Source organism: Temnothorax curvispinosus, unplaced genomic scaffold, assembly GCF_003070985.1.
Source record: "Temnothorax curvispinosus isolate PA1 unplaced genomic scaffold, ASM307098v1 QBEX01001808.1, whole genome shotgun sequence".
NCBI classification, from domain to species: Eukaryota; Metazoa; Arthropoda; class Insecta; order Hymenoptera; family Formicidae; genus Temnothorax; species Temnothorax curvispinosus.
Window position 1 is genome coordinate 17,465 of NW_020211588.1, and position 27,200 is coordinate 44,664.

At 40.8% G+C, this 27,200-nt stretch overlaps 1 protein-coding gene across 12 annotated transcripts in view; it reads right to left on the minus strand.

The window, feature by feature from the left end:
* The window catches only part of LOC112468629 (uncharacterized protein CG43867), a 32,569-nt gene extending 6,265 nt beyond the window's left edge, over window positions 1-26,304 (minus strand). Inside the window, exons 1-13 of one of the 12 annotated variants that reach the window (XM_025037904.1) lie at window positions 26,119-26,304; window positions 20,222-20,535; window positions 11,586-11,648; window positions 4,985-5,152; window positions 4,356-4,541; window positions 3,885-4,096; window positions 3,203-3,437; window positions 2,867-3,041; window positions 2,456-2,692; window positions 1,771-2,062; window positions 1,299-1,572; window positions 748-1,137; window positions 82-300 (exon numbers count right to left, since the gene is read on the minus strand). In XM_025037904.1, coding sequence (XP_024893672.1) covers window positions 82-300; window positions 748-1,137; window positions 1,299-1,572; window positions 1,771-2,062; window positions 2,456-2,692; window positions 2,867-3,041; window positions 3,203-3,437; window positions 3,885-4,096; window positions 4,356-4,541; window positions 4,985-5,152; window positions 11,586-11,648; window positions 20,222-20,296 — 2,526 coding nt within the window. In that variant the 5' untranslated portion in view covers window positions 20,297-20,535; window positions 26,119-26,304. Of the gene's footprint in view, window positions 1-81; window positions 301-747; window positions 1,138-1,298; window positions 1,573-1,770; window positions 2,063-2,455; window positions 2,693-2,866; window positions 3,042-3,202; window positions 3,438-3,884; window positions 4,097-4,355; window positions 4,542-4,984; window positions 5,153-7,355; window positions 7,583-10,361; window positions 10,624-11,585; window positions 11,649-20,221; window positions 20,849-25,959 lie in introns of those variants that run through there. The other 11 variants (XM_025037903.1, XM_025037902.1, XM_025037901.1 and 8 more) reach the window with 11 other exon arrangements.
* Between the last annotated feature and the right edge of the window lie 896 nt (window positions 26,305-27,200).

The window sequence follows — 27,200 nt, forward strand, 5'->3', positions numbered from 1 at the left end:
ATCGATGAGTATCGCTTGAATTTCAAAAATGGTACAGGATGGTTGAACGGTTGTTTTTGTTAAACAATAAGCAGGACTTACAACGCGCGCAGTACCCAGTGACACAAGTTTGGCGGCCTTTTTTACCTGTACGCCCAAACGGTGTTGCGTGTGGCGACTTGTCTGTTTTACCAGTGCGCATATAAATTCAGACTGAAGTTCAGGCTGGTCTAGGCATTGTTGTAATGCGTTTTGCGCTAGAACCACGTGGTAGTCGATACCTGCTTGTTCTACTGCCACCGACATAAACAGCTGACAAGCCTGTACGATTAGAAATGTGTCAGATTATTTTAGCGATACATTAACTCGTTCCTTTTAGCCACGCCTTGCTATACACTTTTCTGCATTTAAGATAAAATAAATATATATATCAAGTATAAATGGAAAAAGAAGGAAAAACTGAAAAGTGTAGAAAATGTAGCTAAAAAGAACTCAAATAAGATTCAGTATCCACATAAAAATTGAGTCAAAACTTGTAAATTCTGTATTTAAAATGAAACAAACATATCTACATTTCGGAAACAAAAAGATAAAAAAAAACAATTAAACCATAAGTTCCGAAAGCATCGTAACATCTAATATAATAAAGTTAAATAAACCGTTGGAAATTAAAATTGTCATTTTTATCATGCAAAAGAAAAATGTTAAAATTTTGGTATAAATCGCAATAAAGCAATCGCGAAAGAATTGACGAGAGATCGTGTCAACCTTGAAGAGTTTTATGGCTTCAGTTTGCAGAGATTCCGAAGTTAGGCTTGTCAGCGGGCTCGTGATACTCTCTTTCGTGTGTAGCAGCAGAGGATGCCGCCACAGCACGCAACTAGGATCACCGTCGGTTTCCATTAGTCTCTGCACCAGTTGCTCGTATTGTGTGCCCGCGCTCGGTCCACCGCCCGACACCACTGTCAAGTGGTAGAGCCAGTTGTCCTTATCCTGCTTATGTGGCATTAGTAGATAAGTTGGGCCCTGATGCGTCGGAAAGATGCCGATTGTTCTCTCGTGTGGACACTCAGCGTCTCTCTCCTCACTGTCGCTATCCGAAACATGTTCCACCTCCTCCACTCGAGCGTCCCTCATGTTGATTTGGCCGATAGGATTCTGGTGATTTAAAAGATCGATTAAATATATTTGATATGATTAATTAATTAATAAGTGTTTATGTAAATTAATTACGATAATATCAAAGTCGCTTGTTGTACAATCATTGTATCTCGAAAATGCATCTAATAATGATTTCGTTAATATTCGTATACACTTACCATATCACTTGGGCACTTAAAGTAAAGGAACATCTTTCCGATGAGCACGCACCAGCACTTCTTCGCATGGCCGTTTTTCACCTTCGTCAACCAACCCTGTATCGTTGGTTTATTATCTTCCCTGCTGAGCAAAAGTTTCGTTGCGTTTCGCCTCTGCACGTTCTGCAGTACCCTTATCCAGTCTTCCATTGTGGCGATGCAGTCTGCGGTCAAGTAATAAGTCTTCTTACCTGTGGCTATTTCGAAAGTGGCGGCTCCTTCGGCTCTATTGATCCTGGAAGATACACAAAAATATATGAAACTGCAGGTTCTTCAACAGAAATGAAAATAAAATGTAGTCAAATATAATGCTTTGCTAAAATACTAAAAGTATTTTTAAATCTCTGTAATAATGAGCTTTTATGTTATGATCTATTCGTTCGATCGAGTCTCTTTTTCTCCGCGATCTATGAACCAATCTTATATCGCATACCTGCACACTTCGTCCAAGATTATTTGGCCTTGAGGTTTCCGGTTGACGTCATTTTGACTCTTCCAATACGTTAACACACCGTTTTTCAACACGAACCATCGCTTCCGCCAAGTTTTTAACTTGCCGCCTAATTTCGCCAGATGACCCGTCTTCTCCAGCGATTCCTGTCTCTTTGGACTTTCGCCAGAGACGCGCATTAGGAGGCTAGGCATGCTAGATTCTAGAGATGTCGAACTTAGTGCATCGGGAGGTATTGCATAATCCTCGGATAATCCTGACTCAAGAGAAGTATCTGCAAGCCAAACAAACTTAAAGTTGTTGGATGTCGGTTATTTTATACGTGAATGTATTCTACTTTTTTAGGTTGATTAACAGTTTATGTTCCTGTTTGCCTGTTTATCATTCTTACTACCGCTTTTTCGATGTGCAAGATAGTACCGAAACAATTACAATAAAATATATTTGATTTATGTGATATATATTTCTCAATTGAAATAATTATAGATGTTTATTAAAATGCAACAAAAATATTACTTTATTATTTATTATATGCTGATTTTTTCTTGTCCAAAAAATGGATAGAATTATTTTAAAAGTAGTAAAAAAATTGTGTAAAATGTTAAATGCTATTTACATTTTTATCATGAAATAAATAAATTTAAAAAATCACATTAATTAAACTCACCACGTTTTACGCTTTTACTGGGAGATCCGCTAGAACTTCTTTTCGCGGGACTGAGGCTACTGGTTGTTTTGATACTTTTCGAGGGACTGCTTCCGCTACCGAGGGAGGAATCCGTATTGTCTGACGAGCTATTGGTAATTCTAGTATTAGTTTCAGTTTGATTCGGATGTTCCTCGCCGTCCGAACTATCATCAGAGCTATCGCCGAAAGGCATAGATCTGATTTGACTGGCACGTCCTGAAAAATATATGATCGATAAATATATGATCAAACATCGTAAATTTATATATTACAGAGCTAACTATTAATCACACTAGTAAATATAATTATTGTCCCATTTTTATTATACTTCTTACGCATTTTCTTCTCTCACGCTACACCAAAAATTTAATAAATATTTTTATAATCTACCTTTGACAGTAGCGTATACTGGAACTGAGATATCGCAGTAGCCTTGAGAGTTGTGCGCTGTTAAGTTGTGTCCCGTGGCCTGAGAATGCTTCGATGAACTCGTCGTAGTGGTCATCGTTGAAGGTGCGGACTCTTCGTTTGTCGGTGGACCGATGCCAAGGCCACCGTCCGCTACCTACAAATGATCATCGAGGCTTAGTTATTTCAGAAATTAACATAAAATATAAAAAAAACCTAGATTAGCTTGCAATTTTTATTAATGCACTGATGTAATCTGATCTTTACGATTTTTACTCCATTTATATGTCTTTGAATAAAAACTGAGATTAACGTTACCTGGTATATTTTCGCCTCCCAGCTAGGAAACCTGTGCAACGGTGGGGTGGGTGGACGAGGACCTTGTCCTCCTCCCTGCAGCCAGTTCATGCCCTCTCGGCTGGGTGTGTATATCTCGGCATAGTCGTGCAGCGCTTCCGAGCTTCCGCTGTCTCGGCTGGCCTCCGAAACACCGGATATATTTGGCAACATCACCAGGTTCTCCACCGCCGCGGCCAGCTCCTCGGACAGTAGACTAAGAGAGGATAAAGAGAAGCGGCAAGTAAAGCACATAATCAATTCTATTATCTTCTGTGCGGGGTATGTGCGTGTGCGTGCTGCGTCTTTAAATTCCACTACTGTTCGTTATAAATTAAAAGCGCCACGTAAATGTAATTCAAAATTATGAAATATTGTGCCATAATATAAATATAATAAACGTATAAATATAACAAATGTGACAAATAAAACACATGTAATAATAAAAGTATGATAAGAGGGTGGGACGACGGATCCCCTCAGGAAGTCCCAGGACGTTACAGGGTACCACATTTCGGAAACTCGGGCGCCGCTATCACGTCGTGAGGCCTCCCAAGGAGAATCGAGATACGAGTGCATTTAGTGTGCCCGTGAAAGTAGCGAGACAAGTGTTTAATCTCGTAAAAACGTATCCCGAAGCGTTTATTCGACGCCGAAGCTTTACCTCGAGTCCATGTTGGCGGTCGCAGCTCCTCGTTGGATGGTACCGCAAGCGGACAAATGTCTCCGGTGCTTCGTGCTCGTTTGCGGTTCCGCTACGACGGTCTGCACGCACTCCGGTGCCGTCTGCGGGGTACCCTCCAAGCTCTCCGATCGTCTACGATCGATACGCAAGGTGGGATCCACTTCCAGGGACAACGACGCTCTCGTCGGTGCCTGCATTTACGAAATTTTTCATTAAGAGACCACTAGATCTGTCAAATTTCCGTTAATGTCAAACAAAACCGGCAGTATAACTCTTTTTCGCGCGAATAAGTAACATTTGTTTGTAATTATTTCCAAATTTTATTTCAAATACATTAATTATTAAAGCATACGTTTAAATTAAAACATTAATTCATTTAATACATTCAATTATTAATGTTAAAAAAAAAGAAAGATGTCAGTCACAACTATTAAGAAAAAAAAAACTTACAGGAGGTTTGAGTCCGATATTTGTTATATGATTGCGCAACAGCTCGAGTTGCTGGTTACACTTGTTGTTCTGCTCCCTCAGGTGTTGATTCTGTTGTTCCAATTCCCTCAATTTATTAGTGACCCATTCTTTTATCCTCGCTGCTTTCGCTTCCACTTGCTTGGCGTCTTGCAGCCGTAACTGCCTCTGTGAACGATGATGACTGATTGATAAGGTGATAGCCCGATCCCGCCCATTCGGATAATCATCATAAATGTCTCAAGAGATTATTGATAATCTCAAATCTTAAGGAAAGAAATTGCAAACGTAGAATAAATCGTGCGATCATCTTTAAATAAAAACACGATAAACACACGCAATATTTTTAGATAGATATTATTAGATAAACAATCAAATGGTTGCTTATTCAAGTAGTATACAATTATGTTTTATATAATCTTTACTTATTTAGATTAAAATTGCCTTTTGTACGAACCCATCACTGTTTTTCGATAATTATAGTTGCCAAAGAAGATACTTTTTTTTATCTCGGCAAGATAAGTTTGAGATAATTTGTGCCAAAATATTATTCAAAGATACGTTTTTCGACCCCGCAAAAATTTCCTGACATTATAGGGACCATGTTTTACCTGTTCCTCGACTTGAGTCTCTAATTTTGAAATGCAGGCACAATGAACCTCTTCGATCTTGTCATTCTGCGTACCGGAGGTCGACGGCAGCGAGTGCGGCGGAGAACCAACGCCGGATGTGCTGAGGCAGTACTCACCCTTCACTAGCCGCTCCTCCATCATCCGTACCTGAAGTGGACAGAGAGTGAATGAGCGTTCAATGTTACATTTCCTGAAAACGTCGACGTATATTCGCGGTTTACAAACACGCACAATGTTATCGATGTTATCTAGATTAAATCATCAGTGATTCATCTGTTACTTTCACGAATTACGTGATTAAATCACCATTTCTTTAATTCAAGGAAGAAACGTTCAACGATATCGTCGTAAGTTGTAAATTTAAATATCTGAAGATTCGATTGATCCTCAAATTGTACGACAAATTAAAGAGGATAAAAGTTTATTATTAATTTTACTTTTCTATAACTTAATTTTTGAAGAACCTTTTATTTTCAATTTTAATCATAGCTAGATAGTTTACTTGATTATTAGATGACAACTGTTATGTCGCAAATAGATGGAGAAATGCATTTATTTATATAAATTATATAAATAAATATTTTTAAATGTATTTCCAAATATTCGATGCGTCACGGTTTTTTCAAATGATTTATAGTTTACATACATTTCCTAGTGTGCCGTCAAATCCAGCGATAATTTCGCTAGCAGAATAAATATCCTCATCGCAAATAGAACTCGACGAATCAAACGGTTGACGGAGAATTTTGCTCGATCGCGAATAAATAATCGCGAATCGAACGCATCAAACGCTTACCGGAAGATCTCGTAAACTTCGACCGGAAGATATCGGTCTTCATAAACTTGGCAGAAAGAATAATCGTGAACCAAAGATGCTGAAGAATCACCGAAAAGAAAACCTGACGGTTCACAAATAATTGTCAACAATGCTAAATAATTCCTGCAGAAAGTCGATAGACAATGGAGATAATCGCGAATCGTGAAAAATTGCAACCACCAGAATACGCTCGTTGTCGAGTAATCGCGCAGGGAATTCGAATTCCCTCTGCAATAACTGCAAATAATCGCAAACTATACGAGCACTAAAAAAAAAACAAAATAAAATAAAATTAATCTGCCCGAGCGCGTCGGATTAGCGACGAGCAATCGCGCGAGTGCGGAGTAGCGAAAGCTCGTCGCGCTCACGATCGGGCAAATAACAAGCGAGCGTGCGGATCGAATTTGCGCGAGTGCGTACGTCACGTTGCGTTGCGTGTGTTACGTTAACGTTGGCGTAGCGTTTACGCTGGGGAGAAGAGAGGAAGAGAGAAAGAGAGAGAAAGAGAGAAAGGAAAGAGATAGAGAAAGCTTTGTGTATACACCGGGGAGAGAACCCTTCCCACACACCGTACGTACCCGCACGTCTCCCCGTGTGGCGTTTGCACACGGTATGTTTAACGCGGCGGAGAGCAGCTGTCAAAAATCGATATCGCCTTAACGGCAACGACGGATATGTACGGTAAACGCCGCGAACGGGCGAGAGCGAGCGAACGTCCGCGGCGACTAGTCGAAAGGGGACTCGAGAGAAAATCAATACGGGGAAATCCTCTCTCGCACCGAATGTTTTCCCGGCGTGTGCCTTCGTCGTCGTCGTTGTCGTGCATGTGCTCTACCCTTACTTATATCGATCTTTCTCCGTCTCTATCTTCCTCGCGAACCCCCGGGGCTCTACCCGCGCGTGGCCGGCGCGGCGCGTTTTCTCGCGCGCGCGTTTCCGTTGTCGTCGCCGGCTTTGCGGTCGCATCGCTTACGTTCACCCGCGGAAAGAAATCGATCTCTGCCTAGGCGAGATGATTTCAATAGTTTCTCACGCTTTCTTTAAAGGGTAGCGCACGCGGGACTCCAACGGCGTTAATTTGCAGTCGACTTTATGTCAGCAAAAACGAGGGAGATTATCGGTTTGTTCGCGATATTCCAAGTTGCAACGGTTTATTAAACTTTTTCATTTACAAAAATTAAAAAAAGTGAATCGATACTTCAATGATACGATGTTTCGATTCCCGAAAGTATTTTGTTCACTGTACGATATATAAGTCTATATATAGAATTCTGCCAGACGCGTTATAAATTCACTTGCATCATTTAAGTTCTACGAAAAGCAGATTATATCCAAAGCATATTACGCAACTTAATTACTGATTTTTTTGCAGGATTATTACAATTATTACATAACCAGAAATTAATTTTATTTATATTTTAAATAATATATAAAAGCCGGTAATGAAATAATAAGCTAATGGAATAAAAAACTTTTATATCTGGATATCGCATAGATTTCATTCGAACTCTCGCTGCTGTCATAAAATCTTACCACTATTAGACGTTTCCATGGTGGATGATTTTTCGGACAACGCTAGCTCTAGTTCCTTCCCTTACTCCGGCGATTCGTCGGAAAATATATTCATCCACGGCAAAACAACTCTCCTCCGGCGAGGATTCGGTCGGCGGCACGGAGCGATTCCTCAAATAAGACGGGGGACACAACAAAAACGAGACGGCGAAATCTCGCGGACGAGTGCACGTGCGGAAAGCTGGAGTTTCTCCTCGTCCGTCCGCCCGCCGGTGAAGATCGCGCCGAACTGAAGCGAAGCGAACGCGAACGTACAACCCGAGTACATAAACTATACGGGGGGGTTTTCTAGAGGCGGTGAGTCATGTTGGCTCATAGCCAATGAGCGAATTTGTGGATGCTACTCTCATGTGCATGTACTCGGGACGCGCAACCACCGTGGGGTCAAGCCGATGACCCTGAGGCGAAGCGAACTCGCTCCCTGCGATGCTTTCTCGTGATGCAACGACGAGCCGATCGAAAAAAAAAAGACAGAGACGCGAGAGGAGAAGTCAGGTTCGTAAATGATTAAGAACGAGTTAACTCTGCGGGAAAGATATCGGGTACAATACCAAATTGGAGAAAATATCTGACCCCGCGATTAAAATTTGAGCTGACTGCTTTAGAAAGATCAAATTATGGAAGATGCAACTTGAAACCAGGTCTGGTTCGTAAATGTTCCATTTTCGTTCCGTTTCTCCGGGACCGTCTTGAAATTTATCGATTTACTCCATTTCCCGGTAACGTGTCCCGTTAGCGCAGGCTTAAAGGAAGAAGATTCCCAAGGATGATGAAAACGATTCGTGCTCTTTGACGAGCGTATAAGCTTCGATAAAGTCGGAGCCAGCTGGGCTCGAGCACGTCTCGTACCAGAGTGACTCATCTAATTTTTCACGATCCAGAATACTAATTAGCTCGTTAGTATCGTTAATGTTAACGTTCGTCGTCTCGGCTAGAATAGGTAAATGCACTTTGTTCCTTTCCAAACTATCGTTGGCGAGATAAAAAAGCGATTTAAAAGCGATAACGAAAAATGCATATCGCTTTTCTCTCGGTGCACCCCGACGCGACGGCGACTGGCGTCGCGCGATAAAACCACTGGCGCACAATTGTGTCAGCGAAGATTCCCATGATTCGTATTGCTACAACGAAACTGTTCATGCATTCGAAAATCACATGCATGCAGATTCTACGAAATATATTATAATAATGTATAAAGTAATTAAATGTTAGGTAATTAATGATTGTAAAAAAATATATATAAGTACATGCTGCCTTAGTCAATGTACCGATTTGGCAAATATCGATTCGCTGGTGCCACGTAATTTCCCATTAAATATGTATGAACATACACATTGAAACCACCTGCTACAATAGCCGGCGAAAATATTTTATGATTTTAAGGGGAAAAGCTCTCGCGAACAGAGAATATTTTTCAATATTTTTATACAAAATAACAGCAATATTCATCTTTTATTCATTCCAATATATAAATTTACATTCCAAATTAGAAATCTTCCTACTGTATAGCTTTCGGAATTAATTTTAATTAAATTTTAATTAATTTTAATTAAATTTCAATATACAGATTCGTTTGTTTAGTCATGTAAAAGCTTTTAAAATGAACAAAACAAAATTGTAGAGAAAGCGAAATATATCGAAATTAAAACGAGAATACTATAATTTGATTTGTTATTTTTTGATTGACAAAGTATTATTGTGCCTTTTAGAACGTATATAACTTTTCTTTGACAAACTAACTTAATGGCTTCGCGAAATAGGGTCCAGGACCGAAAGACGCGCAAGTTACGGAGAGAGAGACGAAGACATCTTCGTTTTATTTAATGCACGGATGTCGGCGGGAAGTGAGGATTACTCATACACTGGCCGTAAGCCAATTTTACATGAGACGCGACTCATTAAGTCGCTGTTGCAACCGGTACGTCGAGTTTAAGCGCCGCTCGTTGTTCCCGTCGCGATATATCTACGACGCGATAAAAACTTGTCGTCCCTTGCTTCGATACTGCCTCGCTTTTGGATACTAAAGTGTCTTAAAGAATGAGACGATAAAGCACATCTAAACCCAAATTATCTTACCTATCTAATATTACGATAATACTTTTCTAAGAAATTTTATCGATCTTTGTACTGACCAAAGATACAATTTTTTAAATAAATCCAAATAATTAATGGCAATACAATAAACTTAGGAATAAATACGGATAACTCCCTAATATTCTGTACCACCGAATTTTATCTGTTGCGATAAAATTCTCGATCTCTAAATGTAATTTCGATTAATGCAATTTTCGAAGTTGCGGCTTTTCTACAAGTTTTACCTCGATTTTTGTGCTGACCAAAGATACAATATTTTTTAAATAGATTCATCCAAATAATTAACGGCAATACAATAAACTCTTAAGAATGAATAAGGAGATCTTTTTAACATCCTGTACCGCCGAATGTTACCTAATATGATAAAATTCTCGATCTCTAAATGTAACTTCGATTAACACAATTTTCGACGTTACGGCTGGCAGGAAAATGGACGTTACATTAATTTGTTTTTATTGCCATTAACAATGGAAATCAGTTCTACAGAATCAAATTTCATACTGAACGAGATTACACACTGGATTTAATTGGTATTCAATCAGAGGTTCAATCGAAATCTGCTGCACAAGAACGTCTCTTTTACGCCAATTATCATATGCGTTGCGAATGAAAATGGAAACGCGTGCACGCGAGATCTCAATTCCGCATGATAATCATATCGGTTTTCAGTGCCAGATAGAATTTCAGTCGGTCCGATACTCGACGCCGCGGAATATCTTCGCGCGGTCGTGTGCGCGAAGATGCCATCCCGCGTTGGTCGTCGTGAGTTCGCGAACGGGGATCATTTTCGTTGCGGCTCATTTGAGCTCGTCGGAGAAGATATATCATATCAATTTTGTTCGATCCTCGGACAACGGGGACCGCGTTTATTACCTTTCATCGATGTCACCTGCTGCGGGCCATAATTCCTCGCGCACGAGAACGACGGCTTCGACGACCTCGACCTTCGACTTTCGACCGTGGACACGCGCGACAGATCAACGGTCGTAGAACGGCGGTGATCAGAGATCGTTTCCGAGAGATCGAAGCGCGGGGGTGACGTCGCCGCGCGATGCACCGTCGCGAATGCACGTGGTTTCGCAAGAGCGAATCTCGGGGTCATAACAAAACGACGACCTCGCCGGCCAACCGCACGGCCATCTTGCCACTCTTATCACTCTTCCCTCTCGCCCTCACCCTCTTTCCCTCCGCGCCTCTCTTTCGCGCTTTCACCCCTTTCTCCTTCCATCCCTTTTGAGGCACCGACGCGGATACCGACGGATACCGACGGACACCGTCGCATCAGTTAGGTGTTAGGTAATCGATATTTCGCCCTCTTCGCGGATATCGGTAATGAAACTACCCCGCTTACCCATTTTCACGTGGGACTTTAATTAACCAGGAGATGGAGAGATCAAACTTGTTAAAAGAGTGTGGAGAACTCGTCTTTTGTTTGTCCGTTAAAGTAAATCACGCGTGGTTCCAAAAATTAATTTTTATTAATCTAAAATTAATGTTCATCAATCTAATGTCACGTATATGTCGCTTTCAATTACCTTTAAAAAAAATGGAGATACCCACCGTCAGTGGGGTTGCGAAAATTTGGCAACTCGCCGTTGCCCCCGGCTGATAAATCGAGCTTGTGCCATGGAGGTTCGTAGGGGAGTGTACCATTCAAGGAGGGATGTTTTGATGTCCGTCGGTAAAGCCGTATAAAGATATATATATATACGAAGAAACGCGCAGGGTCGCAGAAATGAGACCGACTCGTCGTCGGTAAAAGAACCAGTGTATGGTATAAAACGGGGGTAAACAACCCCCTGAAGAAAGAGAGAATAAGGGCTGATGGAACCGTTCCAGAATCCACCGCAGGATCCGTCACGTATCATTGCGTAATCTCCACCTAGATGGGGTGGAGATTAGTTCGCGAGAGAAAATATGTAGAAGAATATACACCTTTGCGCTCCAATTTGATAAGATTTGTAAAACTATAATTTATATATCAGACGTAATAAAATAAATCTTGCATTTATTAATTTTTTTATCACGTCGTTTCGTGTGCGCGTTGAGCATATATATATTTTTCCAATCTAGAAATATCAATATGTTCGCTCTCACCTTGTCTTCAGCTTCGTCCGCCCTGCCCTCCGCCTCCAACACCCGCTGCTCGAGCTCCGAGAGCTGAAACAAAAAGCAGGATCGTTTTAGCGATACGTCACTTCACGCAAGATTGATGGCGTTTTGCGAGATAGACAATCTCGGCCTTTAACCGTGATTCTATCCGACTCCGTCAAACGTTGAATGCCGCATGGTAATTTTCACGATTGACTCTTCTTTCTATGCTATTGTACGCAATTGTTGTTGCTTATTCTATCATTTTGGTGTAGCGGTTTCTTTTAGTTTCAATAAAAAGTCACTTGTGCGTAGATTTGATTAGATTTCGCTTATATTGCCTGGCTTCCGACGTTATCAAGAGCGGGTGACAAGAACCTTCAATATCGCGTAAGAAACTCGATGTTCTTGAAGACGAAGAAAGTTCAAGTAGTTTGATGTCTAATTTCGCGAGGGAAAGTTTCGTCAAACTTGGCTAAATCCACAGACGAGGAGTACTACCGACTCGATGACAGTTTAATGGATACGGCGAAGATAAACCGGACCGAAGAACCGGCTCGATCTAACCGAGATTGATACCCGCGTATAAAGTGACAATTTCGCGCGAAAATCTTATCAGGATTTCAGCGACGTTTCAGCGACTCGCGATTTTAATTGTATTGATAAGTCCTCCGATAAATTTCGAATCGATCTTTCATCGATATAATTAAGTCTGGAAATTTCAGTTGGACTTACTTCGTCTTGGAACTTCTAAAACTTCCAAAATTGCAAAAATATAAAGTTGTCAGTGTTAAAAAAATTATTAAAACGCGGAAGTTCGTGAAGCTTTATGGAGATCCTTTTAAACAAAATCACTCTAATATCGCTATATTGTTGATGATTTTTTATGCTTTTTAAAAAGTCTTTTGAACGAGAGAGAGAGAGAGAGAGAGAGAGAGACAGATTCTTGTTAAATTTAAAAACTTCAATATTGCTTTCTATCTCAGATCTGCAATCTTCTCGTTTGAAAGACGTGGTTTTTGCGCGGTAGTTTGTCCCGTGATATCACCGAGTAACGAATGATCGTCAGAGCTTCGCCACAATAAGAGCAGTCGGCGAATATAAAGAATCCGTAGTTCCTCCTCGCTCGGGCGAATAGGGCGGCCGTGTAGCGCGATCTCTTCTTTTTCGAGGAAGATGGATCGGCGAGAGCGGGAAAAGAAAGGGGGAAAAGAGACGCGAGTTGCAGCGCGAGGCGAGAAGCGGAGGGAACCAGGATCTCATCAGGGTGAGCGCAGTTAGCAGCATCTGGCGTCGGGAGGGAAAAGAAAAAAGGCAAAGGGCTGCGAGGGAACAGAGAGTGAGTAGCGGAGGGGGCCCGCGCGAAGAGAGAAAGCGTAGAAACGTAACGTTCCTCCTAATGCGGAGGGGAAGAAAACGCGCGCACTTTCTCGGCGTGTTACACACTCTCGACACACGCTGCTGCCAGAGAGGGAAATTCCGCGACGTTAAGGCAGGTGGATGACGGGAGAACGACTGGTACATTAGCCGCAGGGAGGGATGCGCCACCGGGACCTCTCAAACTGTCGTCAGTGCGTAAATTTCGCTTTTTGCGACGCCGAGATGACGCCGGAAGGTATCTGGCTGATCTAATCTGGCGAAATTTCGCATATGCGTTCCATCTGTATCCTACGGCTATATAATACATGGATCCTTGCCTCCATTTAACCCTTTAACTCATGATCCTTCAGAAACTGCGATAAAATTCCCGTATACTTTTATATCCAATAATAATAATAATATAACATGTTGCTGGAAAAAGTATCTACTTGAGGAAGAAACAATGATTATAGCAATAACAATTTAGCCGCAGCGAAAGGGGTTCGCTCACGTGTTCGTCGGATATTCGGGGCTTCAGAGAAAGCATTTTTTTAGGGTGGAAAGGAAAGCAGCGAGTAACCTTTTTCTGTGGCCAGCAGGGTTTCTCCATAATTTGTCCAGGTCCACGCATAAAGCACGGAGGGTGAAGTGAGGAGGAACGATAACACACCCTCTCGCGTTTCGATCGTCGGAAGATCGCGCGCGCCGAAACGTTGTCGTCGCGAGGATTGGCTCTCGTTAATGTTATCGGTGGCTCGCGTGACGCGAGACATAGAGGCCGGTACTTTCTTGAATTTCGTTCGCTTTGTGCGCGAAAAATTTATGGCCGGTTCCCGATGTTGTCGCGTGCGGCCAGGGAGAATCACGGAAAGTGCGGAGAAGGAAAGAGCGCTGAGTCGGAAAAGGAACGGCAATCCGGTTTGTTTCTTTTCCAGGGGTAAGAGAAAAAAAAACTCACAAGAGCGGAAATTACTTCCGGTTACGTGATTTATATACTCCTCCCTTCCTCTCCCTTTCTCTCTTGATACGCTTCTGGATTGTTATTAAATACGGTTGCGGTGGTCATCCTGTATGAAGTAGATAAGTTAAAAGTAATATGAACAGTTACGACGCATCTCAAATCCGGAAATTGGCTTTGCTATCGTTAAATTGTTTCCTGTTTCTTTTCATTTCCATGTTCACGTTTATTTGTTCTCAAGAGAATTGAGAAACACCACAAATAAATTTCTCAGTATCGCGATCAAATGAATTTTTCCGCACTATATTTTGCATTTCAATGTAGAGCACTTCAAGAACTTGAAGAATTAATCGAATTCTAAATTTTTTATTAAAATTAATTAATTATAATTAAATTATTGCAGGAAAATGATAATAATCAAATTATTCTATTAAATAAATCGAATAAAGATTTTAGAGGTAACCGGAAAACGTTAAACGTCAGGATAATTAAACACGTGGAAATGTAGTTGTTTGCAACAACAGATGGTATCAATCACCACCTTTTCTGGTATTTTCTCGATCGATTCAATTTTCCTGCTTGTTACGGAAAGACCGTGCTCTCTGTATCGAACACTCCCTCGACTTGCTCGCGGTACGGGAGAAGAGTAATGGCCGGTGGAATTAGCTCGACGAAAACGAGAACGTATAACGGTTAGCACCTCGTGCGTTAGCGTTTCTTCTTCTGCGGTACCGCAGGGCGAGTGTGCACGACCCTTATTTATAACGAAATCCCGGGGTCGAGAAGCCGGATCGCTCTCCCGTGCCTTGTATATTAAACTATGCCAGCCCCTAGGAAAGGGGTACGAACGTACGGACGGTTTCACAGGGGTCACGAGGGAAGGGAATTATTGTCGATATGGCGAAACCGAGATTCACCATTGATCCACATCTCGCGATATTAACCTTTATTATTTAGTCTTCCGTTAACATTATCGATAGATATTATGACGAACGAGTCGTCATAATATCGACGTATAATCACTCGAACGTTTTTGAAGCCATAATTCTGTAGCTATCACCGAATAATAGAAGATAATTTTATATTTTTTGAAGTAGGAGGCTCTGATAATGAATATTCTGTGAAAAAAAGTTAAAAAAGAACAGGTTAATTAAAAGCTCAGCGCGGTAGACGCTGCACAAATTATTTTTCTTTTTATACGTATCTTTTAGAGAGTATTATATATGTATAAATGTAAATGGTATAAATACGTTACACATATACGTGCAAAATATCAACCCTCATTTGGCAAATACATAACAAATAACAACATAAATATACTTTTACTTTACAAAAGAACACTCTATCAAGAGCAGATTTTCCAAATTTACTTTCTCGAGGTAACAATCTTATATTAACCGAATACGTGTCCGCGTTCTCCGCCGTAGACACTCCGGATGTTCGGAGAGGAACAAACGGGCCGAATCGTCCGGCCGAACTAATTCTCGTATCTTTTTATTATCGCGGTCGTAACGCCGCCGCCCGTCATCGTCACGTAACGTTGTCGCGAACGTTGGTACGATCGCAGTTATCGTTATTGCACCCGCCGGTGCATCCAGCCGCGAGTACGGGAACGTGCGCGCCTACGTGCCCAATTCCCACTGCAATCCGCGTAACTGCGACATTTATTCGCGGGACGACCGATGGAAGTGCCCGCCGGCCGGTACACGTGCCCTATGTACCGGGGTGGTAAGCGTCGCCCGCTATCGTCTGAATCATCGTTACGAAGAAGAGCACGAGATTTTTTCGCGTCGGCTTACAGCCGCCTTATACTCCTAGTTACGCGATGTAATCTTTGTCGTCAAACGTTCGCCAACATGGTTCATATGATAGGTCACGAGTTTTGCAAGTTTTTACGTGGTCCTGCGTCTAATATTGAACGCAACAATCGCTAGTTCCTCGTGGATTGTATGTTCCTAAAGAATGTGTGTATTTGCTCTGCTCCCCTCTCAGCGTAACCCACCTCTAACGTATCACCCTTTTCGCCGTAATATGATTTTAGAATCGTTTCATGATGCGTATCTAAAGTGGACCCATTCAACGATATTTCAGCTAAGTGTTTATAAGCCTGGGGGATACGTACAGTCGTAAAAAGCCTGGAAACCACTGTCTTAGTGGAGACGCAAGTGGCGCAGGACTGGTTTTGATGTGTGCGGTAACGGGTATCCAAGTCGTACCACCCCACTGCTTTCTCTCGGCATTGATCAGAAAAGAAAGTTTGGGGACTGGGGAAATAAATGGAAGGCATCCTGAACGAAACGACAAAATGATCAGAGAGTATAATCAGGGCTGGATCTTTTATTAGGCCTCGTAGGTATGGTGCTCACAGTCTATGAAGTATCTGAAGCTTATGAAAAAAAAAACCGATAAGGAATGAAAAATCGAGACAAAGAAGTAATCCGATTAAAACTGAAAAATGGAACTGCATCCACTGGACTCACCATATCTTGCATTTTAGAATAAGAGTAACTTAGGTCCAAAGAATGTTTGAGCAGGAAAACAAACTTTTCTTCGAACAAATAAAGAACGGAGAAAATAAGACAAGGAAACAACGCCAGTCGAAAAGCCAAAATTGTGTACCGATGTAATTAGAACTACGTCCGTTTCTCTCGGAACAGAAGTGTCCAAGTTGTACGAAGATCCAACCCTGAGTATGTGTAGTAGCGACAAGCTGACACGGAGGTTACAGGAAAACGGAACGCGGGCAGAGGAGACGTTCGAGAAATCGCTTAGGGCCGAAGTGATGGCCCCGGCACGAGATAAAGAAAGAAGCTAGTGCCTTGTAAAGCTCGTAACCCAGATGCGTCCCGTGTGTTTTATTGCCCTTTTACGCTCCACGGCCTGTGGGGTAGGAAGGGGGTGTGGCGGATAGCGGCCGTTCGCCGTCGTTTCTCGCCCGCGCACACACATACATATACGATCTTATACGGAAGCGCGAAATCGTGCCGTCGACGTTTTAGCTGTACGTCACCGGCGAAAAGTGCGGAAAAGTTCGCTGAAAGGTGCGGCAAACTTCCGCCGATCGCCACACCGAGACTCGTTGTTCGTCGCTAGCCGATCTGGTGGTACGGCACGTTGAAGTTTTATCCAGCCGTCTAATAATGTATCGACACAATATAACATTAAAGTCAGCGCATATTATATAATAGAAACTCTCTTAATGTGTGTCTCCCTTCTGTTGCTAATATTCATAATGTTATTAATCAATAATCTGCACTATATGTATACTCGCTTACTTCATATATTATAATCTCTTCTTCTTCTGAAGTATTGATTTTGATAAAGAAAATCAGTGAAATAACTTCCCGTCGAAGAGCGAAGTTTTACACAAGTGATGTTGGTAGAGAGATTAGTGATCAGTCATACGTCATACGCAAAAATTCGTTTCCCGAAGAAAACTTATACCTCGTGAACGAAACGTTCTCCTTTCCGGCGACACGTCCAATTACAACAAAAATATTGTCAACCTCTTTTTATTCCCTTCGTCTTCAAGGTACCGCGAGGAATCCACCCTGTCGACCCGACGTCAGTGTGCTTGACATTCAGGATTAATATTTTTCGGCCAGTCGCGGTAGGCGGCAAGAGGGTCGATAATACGCATCCTTGCCGCAAAAGCGGAAAGCCGCTTAGGCCAGCAACCGTGGCCGAAAAAGCTTTCTGCCAAGGGAAGGCTTACCCTCCTTACACCCTTACGTCCCCGTTGCGAAACGCGCGGATGTCTGTTTGGCGATAAAGCTCAGCGTCCCTTCCGCCTTCGGTACGTTTTCTTAGCCCCGGAAGCTTGCTCCCGTTAGAAAAGGATCAGTTTATGCCCGGCTGAATGTTATGAAATAGAAAAGGGAGATCAAAGATCGGAGATCTCAGATATAAGAATGCAATGAGATCACCCATAAATTTCAAAAGTGTTCGACGATGAAAGAACAAAAAAGAGCTCATCTTTATTTCAGTTACGTATAGAAATCTCGAATTAATATCGGTTTGCAATAAAATGTTATAAACAATGTAAAATGAATAACGTGTCGCTTAATTCAACAATTTCAGACTGCGCATTGTCTGAGAGCATTAGCAAGAAAGTCTTTCGTATTTTCGGTTTTCTTTTACCACGCGGTAAACCCGGCTCTTTCCGTCTAGCGCACCGATTGTACCTGCGGAATAATAAAATTAAAAAGAGACCGGGAGAATTGAGATTGGAGTCGCCGGGCTTGCGAGCCGAGACGCCCGAGACTTGTCGCTCAAGACTTCGCGCGCGCGCGCGTCCCCCAAGAAATACTAATTACAAAAGTAATTACAGCAGTAACAGTAGACACGATAAACGGCATTATCCCGCGCGACAAACGTAATTGCACGGTAACGGAAGGACAATTAACTGCTCCATTTTCGCGGGCAAACGGCGCGTTATCACACGTATATACGCGTATACGTCGGGTACAAAAACACATATATACTCGTACACACACATACGCCATATACGCGACGTTATTTAAGCTTCAGCTTACGTTACCGCGCGACGCTTACCGGCGCATCCTGCTATGCAAATGCGTGTTGAATTATGCATTCCGTCCGCGAGTTATAGATACATTCCCGCGAGCGGAAAACGCGCGCGCCGAGTTATTATTCCGTAACCCTTCCGCTAGGGCCGCGTATCGCGAATTCATTTTGCATTATAATTCCCGAAAGATTGGAACCGGTGGACGGATACGGGGCCGCCGCGTCGGCTTAATATCGCGCCCGTTCGTTGCCCAGGGTGATCCCACATCCGCGACGCACAACGCGCAATGCGGTTTGAAACTGCGGGGAAATTATAACCGGAGCTGTCTGCGCGATTTTTTGTCTCGCTCGGTGGTTTTTTCGGCCGTAAGCCGTTTAAAGTTCGGCCAATGAACCGATGATTCAGCGGCCGCGAACGACGATTTTCTGTCGCACTCGGCGTTATTACGAGAGAGCGAGCGGTAACGAGGGAGAGGAGATGCGTCGGATAAAAATGTCACGCCGTAAAACGTAAACGGTAGTAGCTTTCTGCCAGCTTTTTATTTGACATTTATTCGTGACACTTGGTGCATGACAGCAGTATGGACGGTATGGTATAAAATGTAGGCTCCACGCTAGGTTTTACATCTGACATTTGTTTCACGACACTTGTGCCTGACAGCGGAGAGCGGTAATATAAGCGATGAAGAATTTCTTTCAGATTGCATTACAATGAGAGAATGCTAGCGGGAGAATTAATGGAAATGCCATAAATGTTAAGTAAATTTAGCACGGGCAACGAGATAAACGACATCCTATATTAATTCGAATTAGACACATTTAATTCAACTACGATTTAAATCCTCCGTTTAAATCCTTTTCAACAATTTAAATTACAAATCTTTCTAAGGGAGGGAAACTCGCTAAAAATTATTTCTTGTTTTTTTTTAACAAATAAAACTTAAACATTGACTTGAAAAAACTGAAATTTTTATTTAAAAAAATATTCGATTAAATATAGATAAGTATAAATTATATCAAACATTCCCTTTTTTAGTTCAATCTTTCATATTTTTTTTAGTAAACAATGTTAATTGAAGTAGAATGTTTCTTTTCGGGTAGAAGAAAGACGTACAGATTTAATTGCTAGAAAAACTGGTTACTTTACGCTTTCTTGCCGCTTTTTCGGACAATTCCGTCGAAGTGGCCATTAACGCGCTGCTAGAAAACTCGCTTTAACCCTACACGCGGCATATATATACACGAATATCCACGCGTGTGGCGAGGTGTGGATGCTCGCTAAGTGGCTCCATTCAGCGATGCCTGACGGAATACATTACAGGAATAAGCCGCAGTTACAAAACTCGCTCCCCAGCGAAATCTCTTTTGTTCGTGACTTTTCAGGAAATTCTTTCCTCTTAGGAGAAAAATTTCCCTGCGTTCAGATAGGCAAACATATGGGAAAACCATCGTTCGAGATTATACTTGATGTTCGCTATTCCTTAATCGGATTTTTATGAGACCACTACCTTCTTAAGCTTCTTTCGGTATTCAAGGTAAAATATCTTGTTAACCAGGCCTGAGATTAAAATTTGTTTAGACGAAATATCGTACAGATTATATTTAAACGATTCACAAATTCTGATTGTTATTTTTACCTAAAAAATAATACGACTAAAGAAATTGACTTCTTCGACTTTTTGTTTAGTATATACTCGTAATCGAGTTGCGTATTATAAAAATTGGAAAAACAAACCGTGCTGATTCGCTCATCATGAAATCACTAATGCGAAATAAAAAAGGATTATGATTACGTTACCTTACGAAGCATCTCTTCGAGCGATTCCATGTCCAAGGCGGAGTTGTTGTTTTCGGTGTGTACGGGTTGCATCATTGGCAATTTATCAACTCCAGATGAGTCACTAGTCTCGGTGAGAGAGTTGTACTCGCGGGCACTAATCAAAATCGTTCGGCTATGATTTCATTGAATGCCATAAATATCGACGCGGTCGAAACTTATCACCTCGTAATCACCATCATTTCTCACGTCACATTGTCCATCATAATCGAAACTGTGTTCCCAATAACTAACTGTCTATAGACGGACAGATATGTGGTAGATATGTTTGGATTCTGATACGAATTCAAATAATAAAAGTCAGAAAGTTATCACGTTTCCAGTCAGAGTTAAACACTGATTTAATCTGCACCATTGACAAATTTAAACTTATAAAAAATCCAATTTTGCCATTTCCTTTTTGCGTTTATTAAATATTCCTGACTAAAATAAAAAGTCTGATAATGTATTTTTGCTCTTATACAAGTTTAGTGAACATTCGGCAGAAAACCTTTGTCACATTATTGATTTTTGTTACACGTGCTTGTGTATTAGGTCGCCGTGTGAAACCGCGGTTTTCTGTGGGTTGCGGTAAGAAAGGTTTGAGACAGCGGATCAGAGAGCCGAAAAGGAGGACGCTGTAAAACGGGACGAAAAGGGATGGTTAATCTTTCGGCGGGGGCGAGAGAGACCTGCCATATCGTCACACGGCGTCGTCATCGAGGACTGTCGAGAGCGTCGCTCTCTGCACGACTATTTTCGGACGTGGGGTATTTTTAAGCCTCGCTTTGGGAGTCTCGAAAGGCGCGATTTCCAGAAGAAAGAAACGCGCCGTTTCCTGCCACCGCCTGTCGCCTTTCACGATGCAGTTAGTCGGTGCAGCACTTCACGGACAATCGAGAAAGAAAATATGAAGGGGGAGGTGTGCGTGCGCGCGCGCGCGTTCTCACAGAGAATGTATACGTTCGTTTTCGACTAATTGAGACACAGGATAGACAGTAAAAATATATTTCAAACCCGACAAAGAGTTTTGTTCGAAGGATATTTTAAGCAATTTCCACGAGACGATAGAATGAGGTTCCCTTTCGTCCATCTCACGAGAAGGATACACATACAGATATAAATAAAATTAAAAAAATACATTAAACAAATATAATAATAAATAATAAATATTATATACAATAAGATAATAAAAATAAAATTCGCTTCATCTCTCTTATATAAATTTATATTCTTATTTATATTTCATTACTTAAAATTGTACCTCTCTTTGGCTTACCGCAGAGTTTACCGTGGAAAGTCTCGAAACGCGATATTTATTTTGTAAAAACGGAGATAAATTTTTCAATTCAGAATATTATACCTCCACACTGAGAAAAAAAATTTGTCAATTCTAAGAAATATTTAGTCCGATACGTTCAACTAAACATTTTAGTTAGTTAACTAAACATTAGTTGAATTAATTAATTCTTGATTAAAGAAACGAAATAAATTGTTGAAACAACTAATATTTAGTTAACTAGCTAAAATGTTTAGTTGAACGTATCGAACTAAATATTTCTTGGGATTAACAATTTTTTTTCTCAGTGCACGTTAATATCGAAGATAAATTTAGCACGAGATGAAAAAGGTACTTTTTCTCTGAACAAGCGATTTAATTATTGAGCGGCACCCAACCGCCGCGCCGACCGGATAATTATGGACGCGCGTAACTTTTTTTCACATTGATTTTTTTCACGTGCATCCCAACGCTGTTGGTCGGAATACAGCGGTCCTGTCGACTTCTAATTTTCGCGAACCGCCGATAGAAGGGTCAATATTTATTCTCTCTCTCTCCCGATAATACCAATCACCGAGAGAGCGCGGTTCACTTTCGCCGCTCGTCCCTCGTTAAAGTTCGATTCGTTCCGGTATTTGGTAAGCAAATAGAGGCCGGATCACCGACGACAACCTGCCTGCCGCGCTAGCACGTTATAAAGAGCCGAAGAGTATCAAAGGATGAAAGTAGTTCACGCAGAAAGTTAGTTTCCGCAATTTCTCGCTGCTTGTTCGCTCGCGCACGCGGTAGTTTTATTATTTTCCCCGCTCGAGATAAGCTCGCTCAATATTGACTTTAGCGACTGCACTGTCTGCAGATCGGCACCGGTTATTGTTATGTCAATAGTTAAACAAGTGAAATCACCATAAAACTAAGTGGAGTAGTCACGAATCGGTAATTTCCCGAACTTAGAAATGAAATAAAAAAATGCAATCGGATTGAAGAGCTTATACATTGGCAAGGAACATTCATCGACTTTTATTATTAGTTTCTCAATATTGTAGTATCAAAAAATCGATCGATCCTAAATTGACAAAGAAATCTGGCTTTAAAATCAAAAGGCAAGTTTCGGAACATCGCGTATCTCTCTGTCTATAGAAAAAGATAGATTGACGCAAAAAAAGATAGATTGACAATTAAATAAATAAAGCTTCACTTAAACTCTTTGGAAAATACGCCCCTCAATTAAAATGCGAAACCCGGAGAGAGTGCGAACGCGCTATAGATGCTATTATAGACGAGCCTTTCAAGTGCTTCCTAGCGCGTTGACGCGAGTCGAACGACATATGATTTCGATCCACCGAGATTTTTGTTCCATTCATGAGCGTCCGTGTCTCGTCGCTCGTCCCTTTAGTGACATTCGTTTGAACTCTCTAACCAGCGAAACCCACGCGAAACAGCGCGCACACTCGCTCTATATATCCCGATAGCCCCATGATCAAAGCTTAATTGAAAAAGAGGAGGCCGATCCTGAATGCGCTGGCGACTGATACTATCTGGAATAGATACCGCTTTTATCTCTCTTGTAAGCGGATATATAGGTTAGCCCTTTGATCAAAGGGCGAAAGGGCCACGTAATTTTTCGGGGGAAAAATTAAGAAGCATTTTGTACGACACGAAGCCGGCAATTAATGGAACAGTCGGCTATAATAATAGCTTAAGCTGAAAAGTGCACTCAGACTTTTAGAATAAATTTCAAAGACGTATTACTCAAAAATAATAATTGATTCTCTGTCCTCAAAAATAATAATTTAATACAATTTTCTAGATATAAATTAAAATTGTATTCGTATAATTGCGTTCTTCATCAAATAAATGCCAAAGTTTTGAACTTTAAAAATTATATTGTTAGGTGTTGAAAATTACTTAAAAGAAACAAAGGGAACGTTTAGTGAATAAAAGTAAAAAAAATATATATTGCCTCCACAACAGTATTTTCTTTAATTTCTAAGATTGTAAATTTAGATGAAAAATTATGACAAAGATTCGGATTCTGCGTAAAAAACGAAACACGTAGTTTTAATTATTTCGTCGTAAACATTCCTAAAATTCGATCTAATTCTGAGATCTTTAATTTCTTCGTTTGCCCTTTTTCCCCGGATTTATATCGCCGACGTTTAAAAAGGGGGAGATTTATTCTAGTCGGGAAATTAAATTTCTTTAAGAACGATAAGAAAATACAAAACAAGTAAAAACACGAAATAAAAGGTATAACATTATTGGATTAATGATGTAAAGAGATATTATTACAGGAATAAGGGTACGATATAAGTGAAAGCGATGACATACAAAGATTGCAAAGAAATTTTCGTGAGTTACGAACCGTTCTTACAACACCTTACGTTAAAGCGAACGGATTTTGATCCCAGAATTAATTGTGTAACAAGTTCTAAAAGTAATTGCACGCGCAACTAGGACAAACTTTTGATTAATTGCAGTACAATGCGGCATTCTACAGCTTTCTACGGGGAGCGCGCCAGAATAAACGAGTGGAAATTTTAATAAGACGGATCGACAAAAAAGTCAACCAAAGTCACCATTTATTACAGTCTCTTTCAAGTTTCAGTACGACATCTTTTTGTGTAATTATGTTCAGAAGTAATGCTCCCGGATTAATATTAAGGTAAAGCTTATTTCGAACCAAAAAAGAATACATTTTTGTTATAATATTTCATATTTCTTTTTAATATCTATATTTTAATATCTATAATATTTGTTTTCATATTATATAATATTTATTATTATTAATATAATAATATAATTCACCATTATCAATTTACTTTCTGAGAGACTTACTTATTTCGAGAGAACGTATTTATTTCAAATTAAAAGTTCAATATTTTTACTGAAGAAAAATCAATTCTGAATCAAATAATCTATCACTATAACTTTACTTGTTTATTATGGGATTTTCCATCGTATACCTTGCCGGGGCTGAAACTAAAAGTTACTCCGTAACTTACTCCTTTCGACTAAGCGCATAATGTATTCCAGTTTCTAGCGAATTATTTATAATAGTTTAACAAATCCTTCGTGCACAATCTTTCCTCAAGAAAGATTCGATAAGACGTCAACTTTCATAAAAATTAAAAAGAATCAACAATATAATTCTCGAGTAATACCACCGTTAGAAATATTGTAGCGTGAAACAACTGTGTTCGTGCGTCGTAAATCGCTATCGTATTTGCATTCCGATTGAGAAAGATACGCGCGGGCTTTCCTTGCGCGTGCATTAGATGCACTTACTGAAGCAAAAACGTACCTTTGTAAAGTTCTTTTATAATATCTTTTATTACTGTAACTTTTATTCCGGTAAGATATAATTAAATAAAGAATTTAGAGTAACTACGACATAATAATAATTATACTTACAAAATACTTCTTAAAATAATAGCTATAAGTATATATAAGTCGTAACATATAAAATTACCAAAAGTATATCTCATAATTTATCATTTACTTGTGTTCATATAATTTCATATTTATGATTATTAATTAGTACTCTGCTTCTGATATCGCGGAATGTTTAAAAAGCGACCAAATTGCTAAATTCGTTAAAGAACATCGTGGTATTAAAATTAATTAATTTAACTCGAGAATAGCCTGTATATACTTCATGAGTAAATTGAACGAAGTTATCGTGACTGAAAGGTCTCTTTTGATTTCTCGTTTCGTTCGACGTGATTTAGTAGCTAATTGACATCGCCTTGGTAGAAAGAAGCTACTAATTGCTTTAACACCGCTGTTCAAACGTAACCACTGGAAACGATGTTTGCTCATAATACGACAAAGAAAGATAATTTCTCGTCTTTATGATTTTTGTATATGATAACAAAAGATATAAAAGTGACAATAATATACGTTGCGATTGAGATTTTTATCTATAGTGTGAAACGCATTTGACGCCCTTTAAATGAATTATTGTCATTTACCATTATGTCTTTTAGAATTTGACTTTCAAAATTAAATACACCGGTTACACGATAATCGTATTGATCGCACGATTTAATATACGACTGTTAGCTTGTTTCAAAATTCATTTAACAATACACCAATTCTGGCGATCAATTGCGACACATGCTCACAATGCTTTATCTGAATATAGTGCTTCAATCCGATTACGCTTGTTGGTAACAGTAACAGAAAAAAAAAAAATAAACGGAGGTAGTATAACAGAGTAAAATAATGTGATATTTGATTCGGAAAAAATTCGGTATATCAAGTTGATTAAATCATCAGCAGAGAAGAGCAATATAAACCTATAATCTGGGATACAATAATTTGAATATTCCGACAAGGACAAAAATAGTTTCCAGGATTTTTTACATTCGTCGAGATTTACATTTCCGCGCTCTCGAAAGATTGCAAAAATCGCTGGAAAAAAATCGCGGTTCATATTTACAAATGTGCTCCAGAATTCAAAAGTACTCTATCTGTCTCTCTCCCCCTCCGCTGCCCTGCGTCTCCCTTTCCGCCACTTCAGATGTCAGTCAGGTATCGACACACAGGGTTTGACTGCCGTTCACGCAGAAACCGATTCGATTGTCCCCGAATTACGTACCCCTTTGTCCCTCATACGCGCCCACTTATCCCCCTCCGATAATTTACATCGTAGAACACCACGAGGGCGAGATCTTCCCGTCAAACGCGACGCTGACGCGGATCAATGTGATGCGGGATCGCGGAATTACGGATCCCGCGTGTATCCCGCGAGGGAGGAAGATCGGGAGGACGTAGCGCTCCGATCGCGTTTCACGGACCACTGAGGGGAAGTCACGTCCGTCGCGGTGGCAGCGGCGATGTCGGAGTCGGAGTCGGAGTTGCGTCGGGCGCATACGTCACATGCGCGCCTTGCGCGCAACGCGGCGCGGCGCGGCGCGACGCGACGCGACGCCGCCGCGTCGTCCTCGTCGACACGATAGCGAATGGCACTGTATATACTCTCGTAGAGGGATGCGACGTGAGTACTCGTAAAGCGCCAAATCCGAGAGAGGTCTCGGATTATACGAGCCGGCTTATTCGACTCGCAAACTACTGGATAAATTCGGAATTATCAAGCTCGCGCGCGAAACTCTCGCGTTAAGTTCTGCTTTAAAGTTACGTAGTCTCGTTAAACAGAGGCAAAAATTCGTCACCGGATGGATTAAAGCACGATGAATCAACGATGACTGTGCAAATTAATAAAAATTACCTCTAAGCCGCGCTTCCCGATTAACGCGACTCCGAAGTACTTCGAATACGCCGAAACTTTTGCGTCGCTCTTCACGAACGTTTTGCAATATTCATATAAATGATGTTACAACGGTTAGAACAAAGAAACAAATTTTATTCTGACGCGATGATTTATGTTCACGCAAATTCGTCCCCTCCCAATAATACGATTCCGTGTATCTCCGCCACACTCCGTGTATCTTTATTGCTGTCGTGCCATCTCGCCGATCCAAGACGTGTACCCATGCCGCCGGAAGTATCCATTAGACGAGAAGGAACTTAACAGTCTACGTTCGTGTCAACGGTAGTCGCCGTTGGTTACGTGATATTACAAGTACAACGTTGCAATGCATTTGTGATAAGAAGCTTCGTATGCGAATCACCGTGTAATAATGTACATTTCGCCGATAATCTCGAGAGAGAGAGAGAGAG